The sequence below is a fragment of the Podarcis muralis genome, chromosome 6, assembly GCF_964188315.1.
Source record: "Podarcis muralis chromosome 6, rPodMur119.hap1.1, whole genome shotgun sequence".
In the NCBI taxonomy this organism is placed as follows: Eukaryota; Metazoa; Chordata; class Lepidosauria; order Squamata; family Lacertidae; genus Podarcis; species Podarcis muralis.
This window is the reverse complement of record NC_135660.1, coordinates 40,221,643-40,248,837: the sequence shown is the minus strand read 5'-3', so window position 1 is coordinate 40,248,837 and position 27,195 is coordinate 40,221,643. Positions and strand designations below refer to the sequence as shown.

Genomic DNA, 27,195 nt, shown 5'->3' with positions numbered 1-27,195 from the left:
CAAGCGCCGCCTCAGCCAATCGACGCACATAGCGAGGAGAAATTATCACCGCTGTGGGCAGGACTAGGCGAGACCCAATCAATCGAAAGGGGGGAGGGGATGCTTTGCTGCGGCAGCGGAAGCAACACTCCCGACTGAGCCCCCTCAGCGTCGGCGAAAGAGGCGGCTCCGGAGGCTGCTCCGAGAGGCTCCGCCGCCCCCTCGGCTGCAGGTAACTCGGCGGGCGAGGGGAGGGCTCGTTCTGGGCTCGGGGCGCCAGGGAGAGGCGCCGCTCCCTCTGGCCAAGCCCCGCCGAGAGTTACTCGAGCTGCGCACCCGAGTCCTCCTCACTCACGGCGGCTGCTTGGGGCGTTCGCGGCGGCCGCCGCAGCCTTTTTATTCTCGCTGAACATCCGGGTCCCTGGCCCTGCGCGTCTGTTTCACATAGTGATCAGGGAGGGTAGGGAGGCGGGCCCTGGCTACTCCTGATTAGCCATTACCTGTGTTCCCATTGGTAGTCAGGCGTAGCCTGTGCGGGCTTTCCCATTGGTTGGCAGGTTGTGCTGCCTTCTATGCTGGGCTGGCTCGCCATGGGGAAGTGAGGTGTTCCCATTGGCTGCCCGCAGAGGGGGGCGGGCTTCGCGCATGCTCTAGTGGGCGGAGCTTATGCCGAGAGGAGAGCTCCGCCCGAAGCGAGCGAAAGGGGAGGGGCCTCGGGAGCCGCCCCTGACCGGCGACGGGCGCTGCTCCCTTTGCCGCCTTGTGCTGCGCGCTGCGGCGTCTCCGCTGCTGAGTGTTGGCTTCTCCCGTCAAGATTCCGCACTAAACTCGGCCCGATCGCGCCTGTCTCGGAAGCCAAAAGTTGGAAGCGGCGAGTTTGCGGGCGGGTGAGCCGGCCCAGCTGTTGCAAGCGGCGCTGTTATAATCGTATTGATCGCAGTGGCCCTTCCACGACCAGCGTAGTTTAGGGCCGGGGGTGTGGGGTGGGCGAGGTATCAGGGTTGTTTCCCAGAACAAGGAGGAAAGAGAGCATCCCCGAATAAGGCGCTGCTCCTAGATTCCCCTAGATCTCGCACTGTGCACGTGCAGTCATTACCCCGGATGACTTCATGCTAGCTGCGTTCTGCTGCCAAGCAGGTAATTGAGATACTGTAGGTGTTGCCTGCAATTGATGTTAAAAGAGGGAGACAAACACATGAAAGTTGAATTTATGTTTGTATTGCGGTGTCATAAAGTGGTTTTGGAGTTGATGGTGATGTAGAAGTTATGATCTTGAAGGATGTGAAGACGGATTTAATCTTCCCTAGCTTGCTACCATCCAGGTGCAGTTTGACTTTATCTCCCATCACTCCTGCTAATTGGCCATTTCAGCTGTCACTGATGGGAGCTGGAGTTCAGAACTGGTTTATGTGATTACTGTACTGATGTCAGGATCCAACGCCTAACACTCTATTATGCAGCCCAAGATTTGCTTATTCGGGAATAAGTTCTTTGTTAAGTGGGGCTTTCTCTCTGGTAAGTGTGCACAGCAGATGCTTAACTGTTCAGTGTAGTTGTATTGTTCTGCGTAGTTGTACGCTTCCTCTGGTTTCTGCATGGCTGCTGTCAACAACAGTATATAGTAGTTTGTGTAGAACTTTTGAGTTGTTTGGAAGCCCTCTGCTTGAGATCTTGGAAACTAGACAGTAAAGTAAACAATGGTGATATAATTAGATCAATGGTCTGGTTTTACATTTATAGTCACTTCAGTGTTTCTATGTAGCTTGCTCAGCTGTTGCACAGAATTAGCTGAGTCTTTCTGATTGCATTTGGGTACCTGTGTGTGACAGCTGTGTTGCTCATCATTACCTTTACTGTCATGTGTACATGTGCAATCTTTCAATATAGATTTAGTATTTAATACCAGCCTCACCTCCTTTGGAACTGCATGAGGAAAGAGTATAGAGAATTATAGCCATTTACAAAGTACAAGATAATTACATCTATCATTTCATTTATTTAAAGCATTTCTGCCCTGGTTAATAATAATAATAATAATAATAATAATAATAATAATAATTTATTTATTTATACCCCGCCCATCTGGCTGGGCCTCCCCAGCCACTCTGGGCGGCTTCCATAGAAACCAAAAATACAGTAAAATATCACACGTTAAAAACTTCCCTGAACAGGGCTGCCTTAAGATGTCTTCTGAATGTCAGGTAGTTGTTTATCGCTTTGACATCTGCCACAGGGCGGGCGCCACTACCGAAAAGGCCCTCTGCCTGGTTCCCTGTAGCTTTGCTTCTTGCAATGAGGGAACCGCCAGAAGGCCCTCGGCGCTGGACCTCAGCGTCCGGGCAGAATGATGGGGGTGGAGACGCTCCTTCAGGTATACTGGACCGAGGCCGTTTAGGGCTTTAAAGGTCAGCACCAACACTTTGAATTGTGCTCGGAAACGTACTGGGAGCCAATGTAGGTCTTTCAAGACCGGTGTTATATGGTCTCGGCGGCCGCCCCCAGTCACCAGTCTCGCTGCCGCATTCTGGATTAGTTGTAGTTTCCGAGTCACCTTCAAAGGTAGCCCAACGTAGAGTGCATTGCAGTAGTCCAAGCGGGAGATAACCAGAGCATGCACCACTCTGGCGAGACAGTCCGCAGGCAGGTAGGGTCTCAGCCTACGTACCAGATGGAGCTGGTAAACAGCTGCCCTGGACCCAGATTTGACCTGTGCCTCCATGGACAGCTGTGAGTCCAAAATGACTCCCAGGCTGCGCACCTGGTCCTTCAGGTGCACAGTTACCCCATTCAGGACCAGGGAATCCTCCACACCTGCCCGCCTCCTGTCCCCCCAAAACAGTACTTCTGTCTTGTCAGGATTCAACCTCAATCTGTCTATAATCTTTAAACTGTATTTGTTTTGTGTAGTTGATGGCATGTTTAATTGATGTTCAGTACATGATTAAAATACTTTGATATAGGTATCTGACACAGATGTTTGCATAGCAACTGTTACTTACCGATATTACTAATGCTAATATTGAGTCTTAATTTCATAAGTTAATTATAGCCCTGGGTTTTTTTCAGATAGTTAGTAGAGAAGTCCTAACGTCAAAATATTGAAAGGTTAATATCCTCTGTACACATTTCTGGAAGTAAGATTCATTGAACACAGTGGGACTTATTTCTGAGCAAACATAAGTTGGCACTGTAAACATTGGATTTGTGCCAGGCCTATGTATTGCTACTTTATTATTTGCACGTGGTGGTTGTCACTTGAACCTGTGTTACTATTTTTATATTTCAGTATATTAACGCACCAACATTTGTTTATTAAGTTATTGAACTTGGTTGAACTGTTTGTATTTTGGATTTTAACCAGATGGAGAGCTTGCATATCATTTGTCACTAGCTACTCTGTGCAAACATATGTAACCTAACTGAATTTGCTGGGATTCCTCAGTAACAAGGGCTTCAGTAATGTAGATGTATGAATTATTTGTAATTCTTTGTGTTCCATAGGTGGAAATGAGTTCTCAGCAGTTTTCCCGTTCAGGACCCCCTCCTGCAAATCTAGGACCAGCTCCTCCTCCGATCTCTACCAGTGGATCTACTGGATTGATTAACCCAACAACTACAGGTAAGGCAACTACAGGATTTCTACTAAGACTTCAGTATGCTTTTTTGGAAGTAAGTTCCATAGAAATCAAAGACAGCATTTCTGTGCCTTGCCTGTTTCTAGTCCTGTTTTCTTTCTAAAATTTCATACATTTTTCTGTTTAGTGAGTGATGAACCCAGTCGAGAAATGGAAGTTGCTCCCAGAGATCATGTGGTCCCTGGTGGCTCTCTGCAGTCCCGTGAAGAGAAGCAGGAAACAGTGGTAGTCCGGCCATATCCGCAGGTGCAAATGTTGACTCAGCACCATACGGTACAATCTGGTGTGCCAGTTACAGTAGCAGCTCCTCCAGCACATTTAGCTCCAGCAGTGCCACTTTCTTTTTCTGAAGGTCTTATGAAGGTAATGAGAGCATTGCTTTTCAAGTATGGAATAGGGGTATTTAATAGCACTAATTTAATGCAATGGCAAAGTTAGCTCAGGCTAGATTTAAGTTTAAGCGCAACTTTCTCTTCATTTTAGCATGTACTTGTTTCTATATTGCAACTGCCTTTGATTCCCTGGGACAGAGAAGGTTGAATACTGTTATTTAGTGCTTTCTAAAAAAAAAATCTACTGAAACCTTTACCATTGAAGGCAGTCTGACAAGGGACTGGACTAGTACATATTGATGTTCACAGTGATGGAGCAAATATGTTTTCTGTTATGCCGGGGGGGGGGGGGTAGGACTTCAACCAATAGGTTGAAATTACAAGGAAATGCTCCCCATAGGTACAAACTGTGCCTCAGAAGATGGTGGGCCCTCCTTGTTAGATGTTTTAAAGCAGAGGCTGGTGAGCTAACAGTTATGCTATAGCAGCTAATTTTCTGCATTAGCAGGGGGTCTATGTGATGTTTTCAGGTCCTTTTCAACTCTGTGAACCTATGAAAAACTCAGTCGAAATATCCTGCTGCCCATCTCTTAAACATGCCACTAAATTCTTCCTGAAAAGTGCTGGGTACACTGGTCATGCCCTTGCAAGAGCATTCTAATTGTCAGTTGTGCTGGCTGGGGCTAATGGAAGTTGTGGTACGAAACATCTGGAGGGTACCAGTTGCTGAAGGCTTCTCTTTGCCATGCATGAATAAGAACTGTTGGAGGAGGAGGAAGAAGAGGTTCACAGTAGCTAATTGGAAAGAGGCATCTTGTCCCTTGCATCATCTTCCCCGTACACTGAGGCCAGCAATGAAATGATAATCATTGGTAATCTTAATCCTAAACACTTTGGCTTAGAGAAAATACAGCCCCACAGGTTTTGAGCATTGACTGTGTCTGTTCCAGCGCAACCAGTAGGGAGTTGCATATTTTCAAACACCAAACTTAATTTTTGTTAAGGGGGAGTGATCAGGATTACAAAAAGTTTCAAGGAAATTGGTTGATGGGGTATGTCTGTCTGTATAATTATTTGTGTGCTAACTCCCAGTAGCTGTCTCCAAGATTAAAGCTTTTTGTACTAGTTACTTGATCTTAAGAAAGCAATATTATTGCACAAAGATTCATTTTTTTCATATGATTCTCTTCTGAGGAATAATGTGTATAGAGAAATTCAAAATAATTTAATTAGACTGTGGCTACCAGTAAGTTCGTTGCAGGTTTTCTTTCCCCCTCAGGGTAAGAGGGCATACTTGCGTTGTTTTTATCTGTTCTGTTGCCACAAATTTCTAAGAACCAGTAGTTGTATCTTTATGTTCTTTGCAGCCTCCCCTGAAGCCTACCATCCCTAGCCGCCCTATTGCACCAGCTCCCCCCTCTCCTCTCTCCTGCCCCACCAAAGTCCCAGGGCAAGTTACTGTAACAATGGAGAGCAGCATCCCACAGGCCTCTGCTATTCCCGTAGCAACAATCAGTGGACAACAGGTAATCATTTTCTTCTTCTAAAGTAACTTTTTTGTTTGTTTAAAGTCATGGAAAGCAAACGAAGCACTGTGAACCACAGTAGCCACAGCCTTGGTTTGCATCTCCTACCATAAAAATTCATATCTAACCTGTACTTTCAAACGGCTTAACTGTAGTGTGTGGTTGTATATGAAGCATTTCTTGTACATTACATCTAGACGATTTCCCCACACACAATCTGTTACTGTCTGCAGGGACATCCCAGCAATGTGCACCATATCATGACAACCAATGTTCAGATGTCAATAATCCGAAGTAGTGCTCCTGGACCACCATTACACATTGGAGCGTCTCACTTACCACGAGGTACTTACATAATCAATCATCCCAAGAAAGTATTATGTTAATAAACTTATTCTGGACAATGTTTATATTGTGGTTAATGCATGCATCAATACCTTGGTAGAGTAGCTATAAAGATAATGGCTGCAATCTAAAATAACTATTTTTAGCTTCTTGGTCTTGGGAAAGTGTAGGGTATAATTAGGGTTACAGTAGAATATGGTGTGCTGATCCTTTTTTTTAAAATAAACCACCCCACACCATATGTTTTAGGACAGGAGTAGCCAGTGTGGTGTCCTTCAGACATTGTTGACTACAAATCTCATCATCCATAGCCAGCAAGGCCAACAGCTCAACCAGTGGGCAGGGTTGATGGGAGTTGTAGTCCAGCAACATTTGGAGGACACCATGTTGGGTGCCCCTTGTTTAGGATATGCTGTGGATCACATGCCGGATACATTCTGGGCAAATCCACCATCCCTAACTGCAGTTAACATTAATACTGGTGTCAACTGCAGTTCAGATGAACCAGATTCTTTATATACCAGGGTTAACAAATCGGCTTCAAGTCCTGTTCAAGAGATTAGGCTCAATTCAATACCCCTGTAAAATAATCTGCAGTTTAAGCCAGCTGGAGAAACTTCATGCATCTGAAGGGAGGAGGGAGCGTACAGCTCCATAGCCTATTCTCTCAATGGTTTATGCAGCTGAGGGATATTGCAGCTATACAACCCTGGTTGATGTTACCACTTTTTCTTTCTTTTATGCAAATTGCTTTGTTTAGCCAGCACTACTAATAGCACTCTTAATTCTTTGTGTCATGTATAAAGAGTTGTGGCCGCTCTTACACTTTTTGAAAAGTGGAAGGTCTTAGGGGTTGTCTCAGTTTTACATGGGATTTTCCTCAGGTGCCGCAGCTGCTGCTGTGATGTCCAGTTCTAAAGTGACAACTGTCCTGAGGCCAGCTTCACAGTTGCCAAACGCAGCGACAGCTCAACCAGCAGTTCAGCACATCATTCATCAACCTATCCAGGCAGGTGACAATTGTGCAGTATGATTGTTGTTGTTGCTTTCAGATTCTTTTGGGCTTTTCTTAAGCGGGAAACCACTTCCATAGTTAAATGAACTGTGAAATCTGACAACTGGTTCTTGTGACTCAAATTCTTCAGCATTGCAGGCCAAGATTTAAAGAACCTGTAAAGGGAGCAAACTAATAATATTATCCAAAGAGTGAACTTCAGATTAACTCCCCCAGTTAAAGAGCTTTCCATTTTGTTTGAAGCCCTGCTGTTAATGGTTGGTTGGCTTTTAGCTCCATTTGTGTGCAGTAGTGGCTGGCACAGGTGGGGCTGCATTGCTTTCCTGACTTCCCAGTGCTGCACTTCACTGCCAGTTACCAAGGGGGATAAGCAAGGCAGCAGGGAGCTCAGTGTGGTGCAAGCACAGTTGTGGAGCCTACCATGCCAAGCTCTGTTTATATGTAAAATAGTTCCTAGTTTGTAAGGTTGCCAACAGTTTTTCTATATGTTTACAAAAATCTACATATTGCTAAGGGAGAAAAATGTGTCTGGCAATCAAATTATCTGACCCTTAGGAGACTCAGAGGTCCATTTTTACAAAGTTTTGCTATGTGTAATTTCTTTACATTTTAGGCAGTTAATAATTTTTTTAATTATTGGTTGAAAGCCCTAATGTAATACATTTCCTTACCTACCACAGTCCCGGCCTCCTGTGACAACTTCAAGTACCATCCCTCCTGCTGTTGTAGCAACAGTGTCGGCCACGAGGGCCCAATCACCTGTTATTACAACAACGACAACACATGCCACAGAAGCTACCCTCAGGTAACCACTACACCCACTAACAGTATAATCATAGATACGTTTATTTGGAAGTGAGTCACTCTGTGCTCAGTGGAGCTTACTCCCTAGTTTCTTGAAGAAACTAGAAAGAAACTTTCTTGAAGAAGAAGAAGAAGAAGAAGAGTTTGGATTTGATATCCCGCCTTTCACTCCCTTTAAGGAGTCTCAAAGCGGCTAACATTCTCCTTTCCCTTCCTCCCCCACAACAAACACTCTGTGAGGTGAGTGGGGCTGAGAGACTTCAGAGAAGTGTGACTAGCCCAAGGTCACCCAGCAGATGCATGTGGAGGAACGGAGACGCGAACCCGGTTCCCCAGATTACGAGACTACCGCTCTTAACCACTACACCACACTGGTTCTTGGGATTGCTTTCTTAAATAAACAAAGGTACATTCGGTGATTTAACTGAGGGCCACTTTACACAATATGGCCATCTAATGGGAGCTGCTTCAAACGGCCTCCCTAGGCAGCTGCTCCATGAAAGGAGCCATTCTGTGTGCAGCATCTTGCTATGCAGCTAAGCACTCTTTCACATGGTGGCCATATAATGTGAAACAGCATTGATTGAACTGTCCAGAAGAAATGCTGTTGGTGCATTAATTCATGTAATGCACAATGAAGAAGCCATTCTAAGCCCCATTGTGGTATCTCTTCATAAAATGAGTCGACAGACTGTTAAGTGCTTTCAGAAAAAGAACCTTAGATTGTCTTTTCCAGCCGGCCAACACTGTCAATTCAGCAGCACCCACCTTCTGCACCTATCAGTATTCAGCGCCCTGCACAGCCACGGGATACAGCAACCAGAATTACCCTGCCGTCCCATCCAGCCATAGGAACACAGAAACAGCAGCTTCACACCATGGCTCAGGTAAACATTATAAGCACGATCAGCGCAGTTTCTTCCATGTTGTTGTTGTCTGAGTTTTACCATATGGTTTTATAAGGTAGTTGAATGAGGTTTAATGACATGGCATGAAACATATTGTTGGCCTGGACAGGGGGAGGGAAACTTCCAACCCACAATCCTCCATTCCTAAGTCTGGAGCTTCTTTCCTTTTGGGAACACAGTCTGCCTCCTTTCTTTCTTTAATCTGCAAGCAAGTCTAGCCTTCCTTTCCTCTTCTAGGCTGCTGCTTTTCTACTTGGTGTTTGATATACCTAGCATCTTTCTTTTGCTCAGTCCTCTGGTGTTGCTGTAAGAGGCTTAAAAAGCCCTGTTGGATCATGGCATCCCGCTGTGCTGTGGCTGATAGTCTAGGTAGCTTGTGGACTCTCGTGAGCTGGTCACTTAGACCAACAATGGGAGCCCATCTACTCCAGCTCCTCTGTAAAGCATCAGATCGGGGGAAGTGCCGTCTCTGTTCCAAGATGCCGAAATATGCCAATCATGGTTTCTTGACAGACAACTTTTCCCCCCCCTGCAGAAAACAATATTTAGTACTGGTGCTCCAGTGGCAGCAGCAACCGTGGCCCCTATTTTAGCAACCAATACCATTCCTTCGGCAACTACAGCTGGTGAGTATCTACAGCTCAGCATTTCTTATGTACAAATACAAAAGCCAGTTATTAGGGTTGAAGTATCCTGCTAAAGGACGCGGGTGGTTCTGTGGTCTAAACCACAGAGCCTAGGGCTTGCCGATCAGAAGGTTGGCGGTTCGAATCCCCGCTACTGAGTGAGCTCCTGTTGTTCAGTCCCAGCTCCTGCCCACCTTGCAGTTCGAAAGCATGTCAAGTGCAAGTAGATAAATAGGTAACACTCCAGCGGGAAGGTAAACGGCGTTTCCATGTGCTGCTCTGGTTCACCAGAAGCGGCTTAGTCATGCTGGCTACATGACTCGGAAGCTATCTGCGGACAGACGCCGGCTCCCTTGGCCTATAGAGCGAGATTAGCGCCACAACCCCAGAGTCATCCGCGACTGGACTTATTGGTCAGGGGTACCTTTACCTTTATCCAGCTAAAAAAAAGCCCTTTATCTCTCATAATTATTGAGTGGCACAATAAAATTAGTGTATGATTTTAACATGTGAATTTGGAGGCTAGGCACACATGGAAAACACTACCCCAGTTACTGAAAGAGCAGGCTTGGGGTCTAGCTGTTTCCCAGCATAGAAGTTTCCATATTTTTTTATATACATTTTCTGTCAAAGGCACAGACTCTGAAGAATGTTTAATTGCGTGTGCACCTTTCTTCCTTTCAGGTTCTGTATCCCACACTCAAGCACCTACAAGTACAATTGTCACAGTGACTATGCCCTCACACTCCTCCCATGCAACGGCTGTGACCACCTCAAACATCCCCGTCGGTAAGAGAGCATTAGTTCTGAGCTTCATTGTCCTTTGATCTATCATTTTATTTTCTGCTGGGGACAGAATGGACTAGGTACATCAGGGGTGAGGAAACTTCTTTGCTTCCCACAGGGCAACTTTGACAGGTGTCTGGTCCCACCTAGCTGCTGAAACCCCTTGTGTGGGGTTTCCAAGCTTGAGAACTACAGCACAATGGGTGTTGTCAGCCCTGTGCTTTGCAACCCTACCTGCGCTGCTCCTTTCCACCCGTCTTGTTAAAGGTGAAAAGTAGCCGCACTGGGTGGCTTCAAACAGTAGTGCTGGGCAGGAGAAGCAGGTTCCCCTCCTTGAGCAAGCCATGCTCCTACTACCCACCAATTGAATGGAGGTTGGGAGTGCATCTTGCTCCAGCAAAGGAACAATCAGTATCTGTTTCCTAGTATGAATCTACTACAGTTTACTTTGTGAATAACTGGGATGTCTTTTTTCACTGTACAGCTAAAGTAGTCCCACAGCAAATTACGCACACTTCCCCTCGCATCCAGTCTGATTACACTGCAGAGAGGAGTAATCTCATTCCTATATCTGGGCACCGGGCATCTCCAAACCCAGTTGCCATGGAAGCTAGAAATGATAACAGGTAACTGAATGAATTTACTCACATAGGATAGGTACTTAATCGTCCTGGTTATATTGCATGTATGTTATATGTGAGGACATCTGCAAAAATATAATGAAATGTGTTTTGATCTCTCAGTTAACTTAAGTATCCAAAGCTAATCCTATGCACACACGTATCTGAGAGTAAGCCCAATTGAACTTGGTGAGATTAGTTTCTGAATAGATGTGCATAGGATTGCACCAGCTAAGGCTTTGCATATTTCTGATGAAAGAAGGGCTTGTGATTTTGGATTGATTTGAACCAATCTGGCTGAAAAGGCATCTAGGTAACCAAGCTGCAATATATTCTTCCAGTTCTGAGTTATGGACAGTGCGCTTCAAATTCTACAGTTTGTTTAAAAGAGTGTGGATTCAGGGAATTGTCAGGTTCCTGAGGAGCAAATAAGCTGCATGTCAAATTTGACTCCTTCATTTCAGGGCAGCTGTACATGAAGGGAAAGGAGCTGCATTGTTAGGAAGTGGAAATAGTGTCAGGTGTATACATGTTCTACAAACAGACTACATAGTGGCATGAAGTATGTGCAAATGTAGAAACCCTTTCACTTCACTTCTTCCGTTTACTCTTTATTGTGAATTATACTGTTCAACATTGTCAGGGTATAGAAAGAGGGTTGGAATTTGGAAGCTTTTTGGGTGTCCTGCCAAGTAGGTAAATGTGATGGCCCACAAAGAAACTAGCAGACTAGAACAGTTGATTGCATTGCAACAAAGGTTAATTAACAATCACTGCTACAGTTCATTTGAAGGCTACAATTATACTGTTGTGTCTAACATTTAATTCATCTTCATTCCTCTAGACAGTCAGTACCTGTTCAATTCCAGTACTTCTTACCAACATATCCACCTCCTTACCCTTTGGCTGCCCACACTTACACACCAATTACCAGCTCTGTATCCACTATACGCCAATATCCTGGTAAGGAATCTCAAAGTTTGATTTACAGAAGAGTTTTAGAGCAGCTACATAAATGAGCTTTCTGCATCAACTTTTCTTTTTTAAGTTTAAAGTGGGGTTCCAAAGTACTTTGGGAAACAAGCAAAGGTTATCTGGCAAATTTAATATTTAAATAATTAAAAAATCCTCTCTGCAAAGCTTGCTCAAGTCAAGATAATGATGAACCAGATCAGCAAAGGATGTTAATCATTTTGCTAAAGACTTCTGGCTTCGCAATGGGTTTTTCTCTCCCTCTCCTCTTCCCCATGCCCTCCCCAAATCTGCTCAGGAGAATTGGGGGAATCCCCAGAAAAATTGGGGGGTGCACAGGGGGCCGAGAAGGAGAGGAAATTCCATTGCACAGCTAGAGCTCTTTGTTCCAACAGAACTACTTTGGTGGCTACCACATAGGGTCTGTTTTTTTGACCCCAAACATAGTGACTGCCAAGGGGAATTTTTAATCTAAATGATTTGGGGAATTCTGCAGTTTTTAAGTTTTGGTGCTTTGTCGTTCTGAAAAATTGGTATTTTGTAATTACTCTCAAATTGACTTGTTTGTTTCTTGTGATTTGTATTACAATGGCTACTGCTACAAACAATAACAAAAATCCTCCTGACCGTCCTCTTCCACCCTTCTCTTGGATGTCCTGTTGTTTTTGGAAATGGGGGTTTGCTTTTAATTCTAAACTGGCAAATTTTGGTTTGTGCAAGCTCTCCAAACCACGATTGACAATGTGAAATAACTTCTAATAGCTTGGCAATTGAGGTGAAAGTTTAACTGGCTAGTCTCTGCTTTGTGTTCTCAGCCATTGTATTACATGAGCTCCACGTTTACAGCGTTCAGCTGCTCTATTCCAAACTATTGGAATATCCAGTAATAACCACTTCTAAATTACTTCAGCTAATCAGAAAACTTGTTATAGCTAGACCCTAGCTGTGAAAGGGCCATATGTTTTCTTTGGAGTATTGGAATAGATCTTTTTCTTTGCATATATAACCTCAACAGTGCTCATGAGGATTATTATAATTCAGCTTTAGCATTATGCAGCCACTGTTGCTGCTGTATAAACGTAATGCTGGAAGGGCTGGCTTATGAATCTTATTTAATCTGTTGGCCTCTTCAGCAGGACCACAGATGTGTGCATAAACTACAAGTATTTAAATACAAAATCTAACAATGCTGCTTGGCAACACAAGATAATAAATTGGCTGTTTTGTGTGGAAGTAATTAAGTCTATTGTTTGGTATTTCCAGTTTCAGCTCAGGCGCCAAATTCTGCCATAGCAGCTCAGACTGGAGTAGGAGTGGCCTCCACAGTTCATCTTAATCCCATGCAGCTGATGACAGTGGATGCATCTCATGCCCGTCATATTCAGGGCATCCAGTCTGCGCCAATTGGTGCACAGGGTATACAACCAGCACCCATCAGTGCACAAGGAATACAGTCTGCGCCAATTGGAACCCAAGGGCTACATCCAGCTGCCCCAATTGGCACACAGGGTCTTCAGACTGCACCAATGGGTGCTCAACAGCCACAAACTGAAACCAAGACATCAGGTAACTAGCCAAGAATGCTTGTGTTGCAAGCAAAATTGTCCATAACTATTCCTCTTGGGGTTTGCTTTTTAATCATGTAATTATGGCTGTAATACTACTGTGAACACCTACTTAGAAGTTCTGTTGAGCTTGGTGGGGTTTATGATTAAAAATCCATAGGTTTGGGCTGTCACTAACGTGGACAACTGCCATTTCTGTTTCTGACTCAAACACACTGCTAGAGTCACTTAAACATTTTATTTTGTTTACCAGTATCTGCTGTTCCCTATCTCCTAGCAAAAATATATGATCAAGTTTGTGGGTGGTTTTCTTAAGCTATGGCTAATTAGAGTTTTAATCCTGTGTATACATTTTTGAGAGAGCCCCATTGAACACCTTGAGTTAACATTTGTAGAACTGAGCATCAGATAGTTTTAAAACACTAAGCCTGCTATCCAATTTTGGTTATACTCTTAGTAGAGCAATGAAAAATATTGACTTAAGTCTATTGAGTTCAGTGGTTCTGAAGCATGATTTGGATGGCTGTCTCCTTAAATTTGGCATTTGTTGAGCAAGCATAGAATGGAACAACATTCTGACTTCTTATTTTAAGAGAAACAGCTTCTGGTTAAATTTCTCTTGCTTTTGTCTGCTACCTCCCTATAACCTTTTTGTTCCTTCCATCAGTGGTCTTGGCAGATGGAGCCACTATTATGGCCAATCCAATCAGCAATACATTCAACACTGCTCCAGCTTCAACTACAGTGGTACAAACCCATAGTCAGAATGCCAGTTCTAGTACACCAGCCCAGGGTTCATCCCCTCGCCCAAGCATTCTCCGGAAGAAACCCACTACAGATGGGTGAGTAAAATTGCAGTTGCTTTGATAATGTGCAACCTCCTTGCCACTGTACAAGAAATAGTGCTGTTTCTAATAAAAACATCCTGTTGGTGCAAGGATTTGTGCCTGCACGATGGGATTTCCTCTCCCTCCGCACCCCCCAATGTCTTCTGTGGGTTCTCCAGTCCTCTGTAGGAGATTTGGGCCAGGTGTGCAGGGGTGGGAGAGGGAGAAGTCTCATTGCACAGATGAAAGTCCTTGCACCGACAGTACAATATTATTGGATACAACCTCGTAGCATTCTGTTCATCAATCGTCTTATGTATGCTGAGCATTATGACATAATCAATAAAAAATGTGAGAACTCATGGAATGTGTATTTATTAGTGAAGACTTATACCCTGCCTTACCTCCAGTATGTAGCTCAAAGCAGCTTATGAAAACAGAGATGTGTGTATTTTTTAAAAAATTCAAAACTGAAAACAGAGAAACAGATCAGTAAAATAGAAGAGTAAAAACACTTCAACACAGGGACCAGGCAATTTCTTAAAACTAGCCACTGTAGGGGGCAACTGTATTTCTTCAGGAAGTAATTTTCATAGTCTGGAGTCAACGGTGCAGGGAGCACTACAGAAAATGCCTTGTCTCATGTCAGCAGCCTCCTAGCATTTTATGTGTGTGTGACCATAAGCAGGGCCTCAGTGCTGACTTCAAGGCACAAGTTGGACAACATAGGGAGAGCTGTTCTTTTAGATAACTAGGTACCAGGTCGTTTAGGGCTTTATATTCTAATAGCAGAACTTTGAATCAGGCTCAGTAACTCACAAGCAGCCAGTGCGGAACCTTAGGAATTAGTGTTACATGACCCAGGCTGTCCAGCAGCTTTCTGCACCAGCTGTAGTTTCGTAACCACCTACAAGGAAAGAGCTCTGTCACCTGTGTTTGGTCAAACCCGCTTTACATCTTAAGTAATCTATGCTCTAGCCATCTTCCGACATGTTTCATTGCCCAAAGCCTCTTGGGAAACCAGGACTGGAGAGGGCCCCTAGGTGCAATTAGTCAGTGGCCTATGCCATCTTGCTTTTCCACAGCAAGACTAGGGTCTTGACAGGAGAGGCAGCTGTTCTGTTTGGAAAATTTCCCTGCGCATTCAGGAATCTTTTGGATTCCATTAATCTGCTGGAGCGAACAATTCTAATCAGCCCTCCCCAGCTGGAGCCTATATAGGATAAATACAGCAGAAGAGAATAATAGTACACCGCTTTTAAATTAAGCACCCTTGGTAACTATTGTAATAGTTTTGCTTTTCAGAAACTACTATATTCATGGCTATTTTGCAGGTTGGCGGTTAGGAAAAGCCTCATCCCTCCGCAGCCATCTGAGGTATCTGGCACTCGAGTGGAAAGCTCTATGAGGAGTGCATCTGGATCGCCAAGACCAGCTGGGTAAGATCTCATAATAAAAAGATATGTAAAGCATTCAAAGTATTGTAATTCTAACTTGGCAAAAAAGGTGAAAGAGATGCTGGCTGTTCTTACCCATTGCAAAATAATAAGCTCCGTGGAGACAGCTGGTGCATGCATACTTCTGGGTAAATGGGAGTTCAGTGAAATATTCAGTGATGATCACTGAGCTGTGCAAGCAGATTAGGACCTGGGGAACATAAAATAGGGAACTGTTTTAAGAGTATTGAATTACTTTTTCTCAGATCACTACAATATGCACATATTGGCCATGTTCAGATATAAGCCTGTGCATAGCCATAGTTAGGCAAGATAGTCTTGCCAATGAGCCATATGATGCCTACAGTTTTAGCATTCCCCGTTTTTCTCTCCCCTTCTTTGAGTGGGAAAACAAAAAAACAGAGCAGGCGGCTTAGTGGATCAGACAAAAATGTGTTGTCCAAAATGGGGTCCAGTGTACTGGGGATCATCTGTGTTAAAATGTATTCTTAGCTTGATGGTTTTTAGCATGTAAATTTGACTGGCTTACTGTCAAGCTCTGTCCAAACCAGCACTCCTGGTTCCTTTCTGCATTTAAAAAAAACATGTCCAGGAAGCCAATGTTTTTGGTTTCCTGAATGTGATTTCTTTGGGAGAAACAAATCAAAGGTTCTGATTCAGGCATAATGCTAAAACCTCTTTCATTTTGGACCTCATTTTTTGATATAGCACTGGAACCCTAACCTTGTTGCTTTCTGATGTTTTTACATGGTATTGTCAAGATTCTGAAGAAAAGGCATTAAACTTGGTGACTGTATCTCACCATTTCTGGTGGGCTTATACTACTTAGATTCTGGAAACCCAGACTTCCATCTACTTATGTGATGTTGCCATATTGTAAGATATGTTTCTAGAAAACTGGAAAGGAATAAAAAAACCAGAACAAAATTAATCTTTCAGAGGCTCTGCATTTCTATACAGTTATGGTAGTAGGATCTTAGAATCATAGAATCATAGAGTTGGAAGAGACCACAAGGGCCACCGAGTCCAACCCCCTGCCAAGCAGGAAACACCATCAGAGCACTCCTGACATATGATTGTCAAGCCTCTGCTTAAAGACCTCCAAAGACGGAGACTCCACCACACTCCTTGGCAGCAAATTCCACTGTCGAACAGCTCTTACTGTCAGGAAGTTCTTCCTAATGTTTAGGTGGAATCTTCTTTCTTGTAGTTTGGATCCATTGCTCCATGTCCGCTTCTCTGGAGCAGCAGAAAACAACCTTTCTCCCTCCTCTATATGACATCCTTTTATATATTTGAACATGGCTATCATATCACCCCTTAACCTCCTCTTCTCCAGGCTAAACATGCCCAGCTCCCTTAGCCGTTCCTCATAAGGCATTGTTTCCAGGCCTTTGACCATTTTGGTTGCCCTCCTCTGGACACGTTCCAGTTTGTCAGTGTCCTTCTTGAACTGTGGTGCCCAGAACTGGACACAGTACTCCAGGTGAGGTCTGACCAGAGCAGAATACAGTGGCACTATTACTTCCCTTGATCTAGATGCTATACTCCTATTGGTGCAGCCCAGAATTGCATTGGCTTTTTTAGCTGCCGCGTCACACTGAATAAGTGAACCTGCTAACTTTTTCCTTTTTTTGTTTTGTTTTCTTTCATCTAGTGCCAAGCCAAAACCAGAAATCCATGTATCTATGGCCACTCCAGTGACTGTATCTGTGGAGGCAGTATCCATTCAGAGCAATGAACAACCTCCAATTGCAGTCCCCACTTCCCAGCAGCCACCAGCTGCCATTCCAACCATCATCACAGCAGCTAGTCCACCTTCGCAGCCCACAGCTGCCCTGTCAACCATTCCAGGAACTGTTCCTGCTGCTGCACCGACTTCAGCCACAATTGTGGCAGCTCCTCCACCTCCACCAGCCATGGGTGGCGTCCTCTCTACAGTATTGGGCCCCGTTGTGCCAGAGATAAAAATAAAAGAGGAAGTGGAACCCATGGATATAATGCGGCCAGTCTCAGGTAGATTTCTGCTTAAGCAATCACAAATGAGATGCTCAAAGTAGGTACAAAAGCTCCACAGCAGATAATAATTAGAAAGATTGTTAGCAGCTTCATTTTAAATTATATTTTGTTTGATTTTAGTAATGAGGTTCAGAGTTTATTAAGAGCAGGGCCATAGCTAGCATGTCACTGAAAGCTACAAGAGTTGCATAGTTATAAAATGGCAGGTAGAAATAAAAGGATACAGTGGTACCTCTGGTTATGAACTTAATTCATTCCGGAGGTCCATTCTTAAGCGGAAACCATTCTTATCCTGAGGCGCACTTTCACTAATGGGGTTCCTGCTGCACAATTTCCTGGGGCAAAGTTCGCAACCAGGAGCAGCTACTTTCGGGTTAGCGGAGTTCGTAACCAGAAGCGTTCATAACCAGAGGTACCACTGTATACTTGCTATTAAAGTTTGTGGAGAGATCAAACATTAGTGCTTAATTCTTCTCTGTAGTAAACACTAAGAGAACAGTTGTGCAGCCTTATAGTCTCTGTTCAAGGCTTTCACTCTTAAATTCAATTTGTTAAGGAATTTCCTGAAAGTTACTTTTGCCGTAGTAGTTTGCATGTCAAACACAAACTGCCAATCGATTGCACTAAAGGTGCCTCACAGCTTTATTGGGAACTGAAAGAGCCCAAATGCTGTCATAGTAACCATAATCCCAGAAAAAAAGAGATCAGGGAGGATTGAAACAAAAGACTTTGTTTGCTTAGCTCTGCTCACTCTTATTCATGACGTAAGGCCAAACCATTCAAAAGAAAATCAGGGGAAAAGTATATATAAAAGCTCTAAGATCCTTGAGAGGAGGGACTCTAGAAAAACATAATGTTCTCCTCTTACAAAGGCACTGCACTGGGAGTTAGCATCTGGTCTCTAGCATTGCAGTCTTTGGACGACAAGGGTGTTGGCTTTAAAGCTGCCTTTGTTTTACCTGTCAGTCTCTTAAAACATGTCCCTTCCTGTCTTCTCTTTCAGCAGTTCCTCCACTGACTACAAATACTGTTTCCCCATCTCTTACACTGCTGGCCAACAACCTTTCAGTGCCCTCAAGTGACTTGCCACCTGGTGCCTCTCCAAGGAAAAAACCACGAAAGCAGCAGCACATAATCTCTACAGAGGAAGGGGATATGATGGAGACTAATAGCACTGATGATGAGAAATCCACTACCAAAAGCTTGCTGGTAAAAGCAGAGAAGCGCAAGTCACCACCAAAAGAATATATAGGTGAATGGAAATAAATACATTAAATGGTTGGTTGGTTGGTTGGTTGGTTGTCATCTTCTCCAAGTAATACCCATCCACCCAAAATGTAAGATTGCCACTAGAAAAGGAATTTGAGCTAAAAATGATTAACTTTGGGTCCGTCCATCCCCCGCAAAGATCAGTTTTTCATGGCAGATGATTATTGGAGTGCGGGGGGAGAGCTGTTGGAGCTGAATTAATCTCTAATTCAAAGTATGCCGGCCCTATAGTGGGATCACATTTTCTTTCCTAGCTCAAAACGCAAGCACCTTAAAAGAGGCTTTAGTTATTTTTCTCAATCTTGCTTTAGATGAAGAAGGTGTGAGGTATGTGCCTGTACGTCCTCGGCCACCCATAACATTGCTTCGCCACTATCGCAACCCATGGAAAGCTGCCTATCATCACTTTCAGCGGTATAGTGATGTCAGAGTGAAAGGTATGTCTTCCTGTCATTACATTTTGCATGGGTCAGTGAACAGATGTGTTACAATATTAGACAGGTGTCTACTTGCAAACATTTAACCTCTGATATAGGATGTGCAGCGAATTGCCTAGAAACATATCCACCATCTAAAGCCACTGTAATATTTGTACTGCAGAGGCAGTGCTAATACATATCAGTTTTCCTATTGTTACTGAGGTTTAGTTATACATAAGGTAATAGAGAACCTCAGCTGACAGGAAATAGTCCATGTATACTTGCTTGCTCTCTGTGTGTCTGATTAGCAAAATGAATTATGCAAGAAAAGTGGGTGCAAGGAGACTTCCTTACTTTGCATTATGTATTTATTGAATTTGACTTTCGGGTTTCTACATATATAGTCCCTGGCTATTAGATAAACTAAGTTTACCAACACTTGATACAAAGATTCAAAGCAAGCCCCACTCCACCCCTGTTCAGATCACAAAATTTGGCTGTTGCATTATTGCGCATCTGACCCTGGATACCTGTTCCTGCATTCTACCAACATCTGTGGTCAGGTTTCACATACCAGGTACACAAATGACTGCTGCATTAAACTTAGTATTTTTGTAGCTCAAGGAATAAGGTACATTTCACCTTTTAAAAACTCATTATTTGCTTGTGTCTCATATTTGACTCTTGTTCTAGAAGAGAAGAAGGCTATGCTGCAAGAGATCGCTAATCAGAAAGGTGTATCCTGCCGTGCGCAGGGGTGGAAGGTCCACCTTTGCGCAGCACAGCTATTACAGCTGGTAAGTGGGGGAATTGGGATAGTTTCATATAAAATGAGGAAGAGATTCCTCCAAGAAAAGCCTTAGCCCAGGAAGCTTTCTGAAAGGTGATACAAATCTATATATATATATATATATATATATATATATATATATATATATATGCAGGTTTTGGTGTCCTCGGGTGTCTTCCCGTGTAAAAGTTGGGGTGTCTAGGCGACGTTTCGACGAGGTCTCACTCGTCATCTTCAGGCTGGTGCTTTCGGCTTCTTGTTACTGGAACAGAGCAGGATCTCAGTGTTTGAGTTCCTATAAATACTGTGGAGGAGGTGTGGTGTGTAGCCTCCAATGTTCTGGGCAGAGAGGAAGTTCCCAGGCTAGTGTGCCTTTTCTTCTTTTGTTCCTTAATTGCTTGAGGGATATCTTGAGTGATTTCTTGAGTGGTATCCTGAGTACCACTTAGGTGGGTCATTAGGTGTGGATTAGTTGCTAAAGCCTTTGTGTCTTGACCTCTTGAACTTTGTGAAGAGTTTTTCTGAGAAGTTTTTTGTGCTCTGGCTTGGCTTCGTGTATAGGGGCGAGCTGTGGCTTTGTGGCCTGTGCCAGCCAGATCTGTGTAGGGATTGCAGGGGGGTGCAGCATCCGGAGGTGCCACCATGGTTTGGCTACTGGATGGTGTCTGTAATTTATCTGTGGAGAGGGTCTGGGTTTGTGTCTGGTGTGGTTGATTGGTGATGGCGTTCTGTGTGCCTCTGGATCTGGTGTCAGTTTTTGTGGGGAGGGCTAATTTCCAGATGTCTGGCAAGCGGGATGTGTCGTCACGCTTGTTCATGTTGTGAGGGTGTTTCTCTATCTCGATGGCTTCCATGATTATTCTCTTGTGGTGATGTTCCATGTTAGAGAGCAATTTGGAATCTGCAAAATTAATTTCGTGTCCTGTTTCTTTCATGTGTTGGAAAAGAGAGGAAGTTTTTTCTTCTTTTTTGACGGCATTCTTGTGTTCTGCGATACGTGCATTTATTCGTCTGTTTGTTTGTCCAATGTACGTGGCTGGGCAGACTTTGCAGGGTATTTCATAGACCCCTTGGTTTTCCAACTGGATTTTATCCTTGGGGTTTCTGAGGATGTTGGCTATTTTTTGGTTGGCGCAAAAGGCTGTTTTGATATTGTGTTTATGGAGGATTTTGCTAATTTTATCTGTAGTGCCCTTGATATAAGGAAGGAGGGCCATGCCATTGTTTTCTTCTGTGTCTTGGTTTTTGGGGGGTGTTTCTTTTTGGATTAGCTTCGTGACCCTGTTTTGCTGGTATCCATTGGCAATTAACACATTTGAGAGATTCTGTAACTCAGTTGTCAAGTGGTCTTTGTCAGCCAGGCGTTTGGTTCTGGAGATGAGAGTCTTGGCTACGGAGTTTATTTGTGCAGGGTGGTGGTGTGATTGTGCATGTAAGTAGCGGTTGGTGTGTGTTTTTTTTCCGGTAGATAAAAAATAAAAGCCTCTCCTATCAGTGAAGAAATCCAGCTAAGAATCATCCCCAGAGAAAAATCATCCAGATGCCCCAAACTCTACGGCCTCCCCAAGATACACAAAGAAGGAACACCACTCAGACCAATAGTCAGCTCCATAGGCTCACCTCTACAAAATCTCGCTAAATTTCTCGCCAAGCAACTTCAGCCCTATGCAGAATCCATCTCTTCACACGTTCCAAACTCCTTCCAGTTCATAGAAACAATAAAGAAGCAAAACCTACATCCCAATGACCTACTTGTGAGCTTCGATGTTGTATCTCTCTTCACACAAGTGCCCATTAATGAAGCCTTGACAGCCATTCAAAACAAATACAATCCCCCCGAATACATCTTGGACCTGACCAACCACTGCCTAACCAACACGTACTTCATCCACAATGGACAAAGATACAAACAGATAGAAGGAGCACCTATGGGATCACCCCTCTCACCGGTCATCGCAAACCTGTACATGGAACACTTTGAAACCAATGCTTTAGACAAGTCAGAACACAAACCCAAACTTTGGCTCAGATATGTTGACGACACCTTTGTAATTTGGCCACACGGAAAGGAAAAACTGGACAGCTTCCTCACACATCTCAACAGCCTACACCCCAAAATACAATTCACTATGGAAATAGAAGCCAACAACCAACTTCCCTTCCTTGACGTCCTAATCTACAAAAAACCTGATGGCTCCCTAGGACACACTATCTACCGGAAAAAAACACACACCAACCGCTACTTACATGCACAATCACACCACCACCCTGCACAAATAAACTCCGTAGCCAAGACTCTCATCTCCAGAACCAAACGCCTGGCTGACAAAGACCACTTGACAACTGAGTTACAGAATCTCTCAAATGTGTTAATTGCCAATGGATACCAGCAAAACAGGGTCACGAAGCTAATCCAAAAAGAAACACCCCCCAAAAACCAAGACACAGAAGAAAACAATGGCATGGCCCTCCTTCCTTATATCAAGGGCACTACAGATAAAATTAGCAAAATCCTCCATAAACACAATATCAAAACAGCCTTTTGCGCCAACCAAAAAATAGCCAACATCCTCAGAAACCCCAAGGATAAAATCCAGTTGGAAAACCAAGGGGTCTATGAAATACCCTGCAAAGTCTGCCCAGCCACGTACATTGGACAAACAAACAGACGAATAAATGCACGTATCGCAGAACACAAGAATGCCGTCAAAAAAGAAGAAAAAACTTCCTCTCTTTTCCAACACATGAAAGAAACAGGACACGAAATTAATTTTGCAGATTCCAAATTGCTCTCTAACATGGAACATCACCACAAGAGAATAATCATGGAAGCCATCGAGATAGAGAAACACCCTCACAACATGAACAAGCGTGACGACACATCCCGCTTGCCAGACATCTGGAAATTAGCCCTCCCCACAAAAACTGACACCAGATCCAGAGGCACACAGAACGCCATCACCAATCAACCACACCAGACACAAACCCAGACCCTCTCCACAGATAAATTACAGACACCATCCAGTAGCCAAACCATGGTGGCACCTCCGGATGCTGCACCCCCCTGCAATCCCTACACAGATCTGGCTGGCACAGGCCACAAAGCCACAGCTCGCCCCTATACACGAAGCCAAGCCAGAGCACAAAAAACTTCTCAGAAAAACTCTTCACAAAGTTCAAGAGGTCAAGACACAAAGGCTTTAGCAACTAATCCACACCTAATGACCCACCTAAGTGGTACTCAGGATACCACTCAAGAAATCACTCAAGATATCCCTCAAGCAATTAAGGAACAAAAGAAGAAAAGGCACACTAGCCTGGGAACTTCCTCTCTGCCCAGAACATTGGAGGCTACACACCACACCTCCTCCACAGTATTTATAGGAACTCAAACACTGAGATCCTGCTCTGTTCCAGTAACAAGAAGCCGAAAGCACCAGCCTGAAGATGACGAGTGAGACCTCGTCGAAACGTCGCCTAGACACCCCAACTTTTACACGGGAAGACACCCGAGGACACCAAAACCTGCATTCCTGTACCCGTGAAAATCTACGAAAGCAAATATATATATATATACACACACACACACACACACACACACCACACACACACACACACACACACACATATCATTTATATTATTTTTAAAAATTACCACCAGATTGATAAGACTATTGGAATTGGATTCCCTTCATGATTGAGGGATATGTTGTAGGTTGCAGTTGAATATATGTATATCAGGTATGAATGGAGGGCTTGATTCAGGCGTAAGAACTGATGCATTTTATACAGATGCTCAAAACTGGCAAATCCCTCCCTCTTGTGCACAGATCTGAAGAAGTGTCTGGGAGTGTGCTGCTGACTGGAGGAGGCAGCACTGTTCCACATTCCTGGATGCTTCTATTTCAGGTGGGGGTGATGTAGGTGCTTTGTATTCTAGCGCCAAGCTCCCAAGGCCATGAGGAATACTATGGAAATGTGACATTACATTGTGTATGTAATTTAGGAGTGCTGGGCTGCTGATGGTGTGTGAAACGAGGTTTTGATCTAAGTATAAGAGGTGATGGTAAGAGGACTAGAACCTCAAAGCATATCTTTCACAGGCATTGGATGACAGTTACTTGTATATAGGGAGTTACTGTTGTACTGCACTGTAAGAAGCATAGACTAGGATCCATGTTTCCTCATTCTGAAGTGGGACAGCCCTGCTTCATTTTGAAGCATATTTCAGAGAGCATCCTACTGCAGTTGCAATAAAGACATTGTAACCTTAAGAAGAGGAGCACTGTTCTGTCAGCAGTGAAAAATAGTACTGAATCTTTTGAAAGCAGTTGTATGAGCAGATGGATTTTTTATAGCTTATGCAGCCCTTGATATGAAACAGTGTGAAAATGTTAGGTGTTCTTGCCAAATTCTAATATTTTATAGACCAACCTGGAGCACGATGTGTATGAACGACTCACCTCCCTGCAAGAAGGGATCATTCCCAAGAAAAAGGCAGCAACTGATGATGATTTGCATCGAATAAATGAACTGATACAGGTAAAGGCTTATTGTTCACTCCTTCAGTTTGGTGATTTGCAATTGATATTTTTTCTTAATTTAAATGGTGGGACATGTTTTTTAAACGTGAAACAAAGAACTGTTAAAAGAGGGAAGTAGGAAATGAAGCAGACTAAACAAACCAGACAGTATTTTAGTATAGCCACTCAAAATAGTAACCTATTAAAAACAACCACACATATGGTTATGTTAAAAAATGAATAATTTGGGATGTATTTAAACAATACAACAAATAGAAAATAGATATTCACAGGTTCCATGGTTCCGTGTATCATTCAAAGCCTGAGCATAATATAAAATTTCTAAAAGTGAGGGGACACAGACACACGGGGGGAGAGAGAGAGAAGAAGAAGAACTATTCCATTACTCACAGAAACCTCCATCCTCTTTGTGGCAGCCATAAGGAAGATACCCATTTTTAATTAACTGCAATTTATTATTCCATTCAAATTCTAAATTATGATTAATATTAATTATGGTTAGGGAAACAAGCCAACTTAATCAACCATGGTTTGAAATTGGCTTGTTTCCCTAAACCATAATTAAAAATAACTGTTGATCCAGGTTTGGACATGACTCTCCTCTTTGCCGCTATGCAAGAAGTGGAAAGGGGAGTGGGAGAGCACACAAGCCTCATTCAAGCAGCACTAAGTTTAACATTGTGTCCAAATGAGGTTGCTTTCGCCTTGAAAGTTCACCATTATTACTATGTGTCTTGAAATGCAAATGTCTTACATAATACATTTGATGTAGAGATTCTAATTTCCCAGATTATTATTAGCAGAAAGTGGAAACATACTTGTTCATCTGTTCCTAAACGGCTGTTTCGTTTGTTTTAAAATTCTTTAGGTCATGTACTCTCTGACATTTCAATGTGGTTGTTTAAAGATTACTTGTGTGCCTATGAGGCATTCAGCTGTTTAATATCAGTCCTGTGTTGTGTTTCAGGGGAATATGCAGAGATGTAAGCTCGTAATGGATCAAATAAATGAGGCTCGAGAATCCATGCTAAAGGTCTTGGATCACAAAGAGCGTGTTCTGAAGCTTCTCAATAAGAATGGAACTGTCAAGAAAGTATCCAAATTGAAGAGAAAAGAAAAAGTCTAGAGCCAGAGGTATAAAGACTCTGGAAACAAAGGTTGTACAGAACAGTGTTAAGGCTCTTTTAATTGGGGGTTTGTTTTAGAGAGCTACATCTGAGTAAGAAGGACGATGGATGGATACGTTGGAGCCCAATGACCTTAAGGGATGATTATTGATCTATCAAAGGAACAAAGATTTTTCTCAGGCTTGTCCCTGTTTAAACTCTTCACAGTCACATTTTGTTTAGCCCTCTTGATGTGCCAGTGCCTATTAATTGGAACCATTGATGCAAACGTGATAGACAGTCCTCGCCCTTCCATCCTACAGTTTTAGAGATAACTCCACAGGTTTGTACAATGGATTCTGCAGCAGACCTCAAGAACCATCTATCTTGAAACTGTTTGGAGATGACACTACTTCCACGTAGCCAACTCAGTTTTTTGCTCCTTAAGATCTTGCAGTGGCTAGAGCAGCCTTCATAAACCCAGTGCCACTTGCACTGGTGGTTCTGCTACATTTAGAATCTTAAGTGGTTCTGAAGTCTCTAGCTGTCTATTTTTAAAAAAATACATTTCAAAGTGATTTGTAGTGTTGTGGAGTGTGTGCGTGTGCCCATGTTGGTGCTCTGGGATATTGTTTTCAAAGTACTCTCATACAGCACAGTACTTCCTGTAGCTGGTGTGATGCTCTTCATTGTGTTACATACAATTTGTGCTATATGACATCCTGGAAACATGAATAAAGGATTTGGAGGATTTTGTATAATAACAGGTGCATCTAATTCTGTGCTACAGATCCCAGCAAAGAAAAGCCAGATAAGCACTATAGGGAAGTAGCTGCTTTCGTTCAGGACATTTAAAAAGAACAGATTGGTATGGACAACAATTACACTTTTAGCAATCTAGGTTAAACATATTTTCATCCATATTTGCTATTTCTGTAATAAGCTGCTATCAGTTCTCTTAGTACCATATATCCATATAGGATATAACACTGGCAAAATCCAGCACGTACAAATTTCATTCAGTGGAAGGGGCCACTGCCAGCCAAAAGAAAACAACTGCGGTGGGAGGAGTGCAAACGCACACACATAGCAATCCCACTCGGAGCAGCCAGTCTAGATGCAGCTCCCAGCAGGTACAATATCACCCACCATGCACACTGCTGGCCAGGCACCCAATAGAGCACCCACCCATACTAAGGCAGAATGAGAGGAGCTACCATTAGCAAAGGCCAGTAGGTCAGAGCAAGCCTGCTAGTGCAAAGATAAGGCAGGCCAGGGGGAGGTTCACTCAAGTGTAGATTGCCCCTTGACTACAAGCTCCCCAACTTCTTCAGTTTCCCTTGAAGCCCATATCCAAATAGTAGCAGTGGGGGCAAGGGGATGTTTCTGGAGATCAGGACAGTGGTGCTCCAAAATCTGGGGGGAGGGGCCTGGCTAGGCAGTCAGTGGGAGGGTAGCCACAACAGTTGGTGGACCCTGGAGGAGTAGCATGCCTGTACAAAGAAAGGCAACTTATACCAGGGATGGTTCACAAGCTCATTGCACTGGAGCATTGCCAAGCACACCTTTTTTACACCTTTCCAGGAGTGCTGAGCAAAGCCACCTCCATGGTTTGATGACTTTGGGGGAGGGGAGCTGCAGCTGGTCAGCC

The 27,195-nt window shown here is 43.6% G+C and overlaps 1 protein-coding gene across 4 annotated transcripts; it reads left to right on the top strand.

Moving 5' to 3' along the window:
* Window positions 1-64: 64 nt before the first annotated feature.
* Window positions 65-26,308, top strand: SAP130 (Sin3A associated protein 130). Of its 4 annotated transcripts, none has more exons than XM_077930098.1 (21): window positions 65-211; window positions 3,481-3,598; window positions 3,742-3,977; window positions 5,314-5,472; window positions 5,706-5,817; window positions 6,702-6,826; window positions 7,513-7,637; window positions 8,373-8,523; window positions 9,080-9,170; window positions 9,855-9,959; window positions 10,441-10,582; window positions 11,421-11,539; window positions 12,812-13,114; window positions 13,781-13,955; window positions 15,275-15,379; window positions 17,055-17,413; window positions 18,423-18,668; window positions 18,997-19,122; window positions 19,798-19,901; window positions 24,323-24,436; window positions 25,406-26,308. In XM_077930098.1, the coding sequence occupies exons 2-21, from the start codon at window positions 3,487-3,489 to the stop codon at window positions 25,562-25,564; spliced, it is 3,168 nt and encodes a 1,055-aa protein (XP_077786224.1). In that variant the 5' UTR covers window positions 65-211; window positions 3,481-3,486; the 3' UTR covers window positions 25,565-26,308. The 4 variants fall into 4 exon arrangements, with proteins under 4 accessions (XP_077786224.1, XP_077786225.1, XP_028586498.2 ...); XM_077930099.1 differs by having other exon boundaries at window positions 18,420-18,668; window positions 19,801-19,901; XM_028730665.2 differs by having other exon boundaries at window positions 18,420-18,668.
* Window positions 26,309-27,195: the final 887 nt, after the last annotated feature.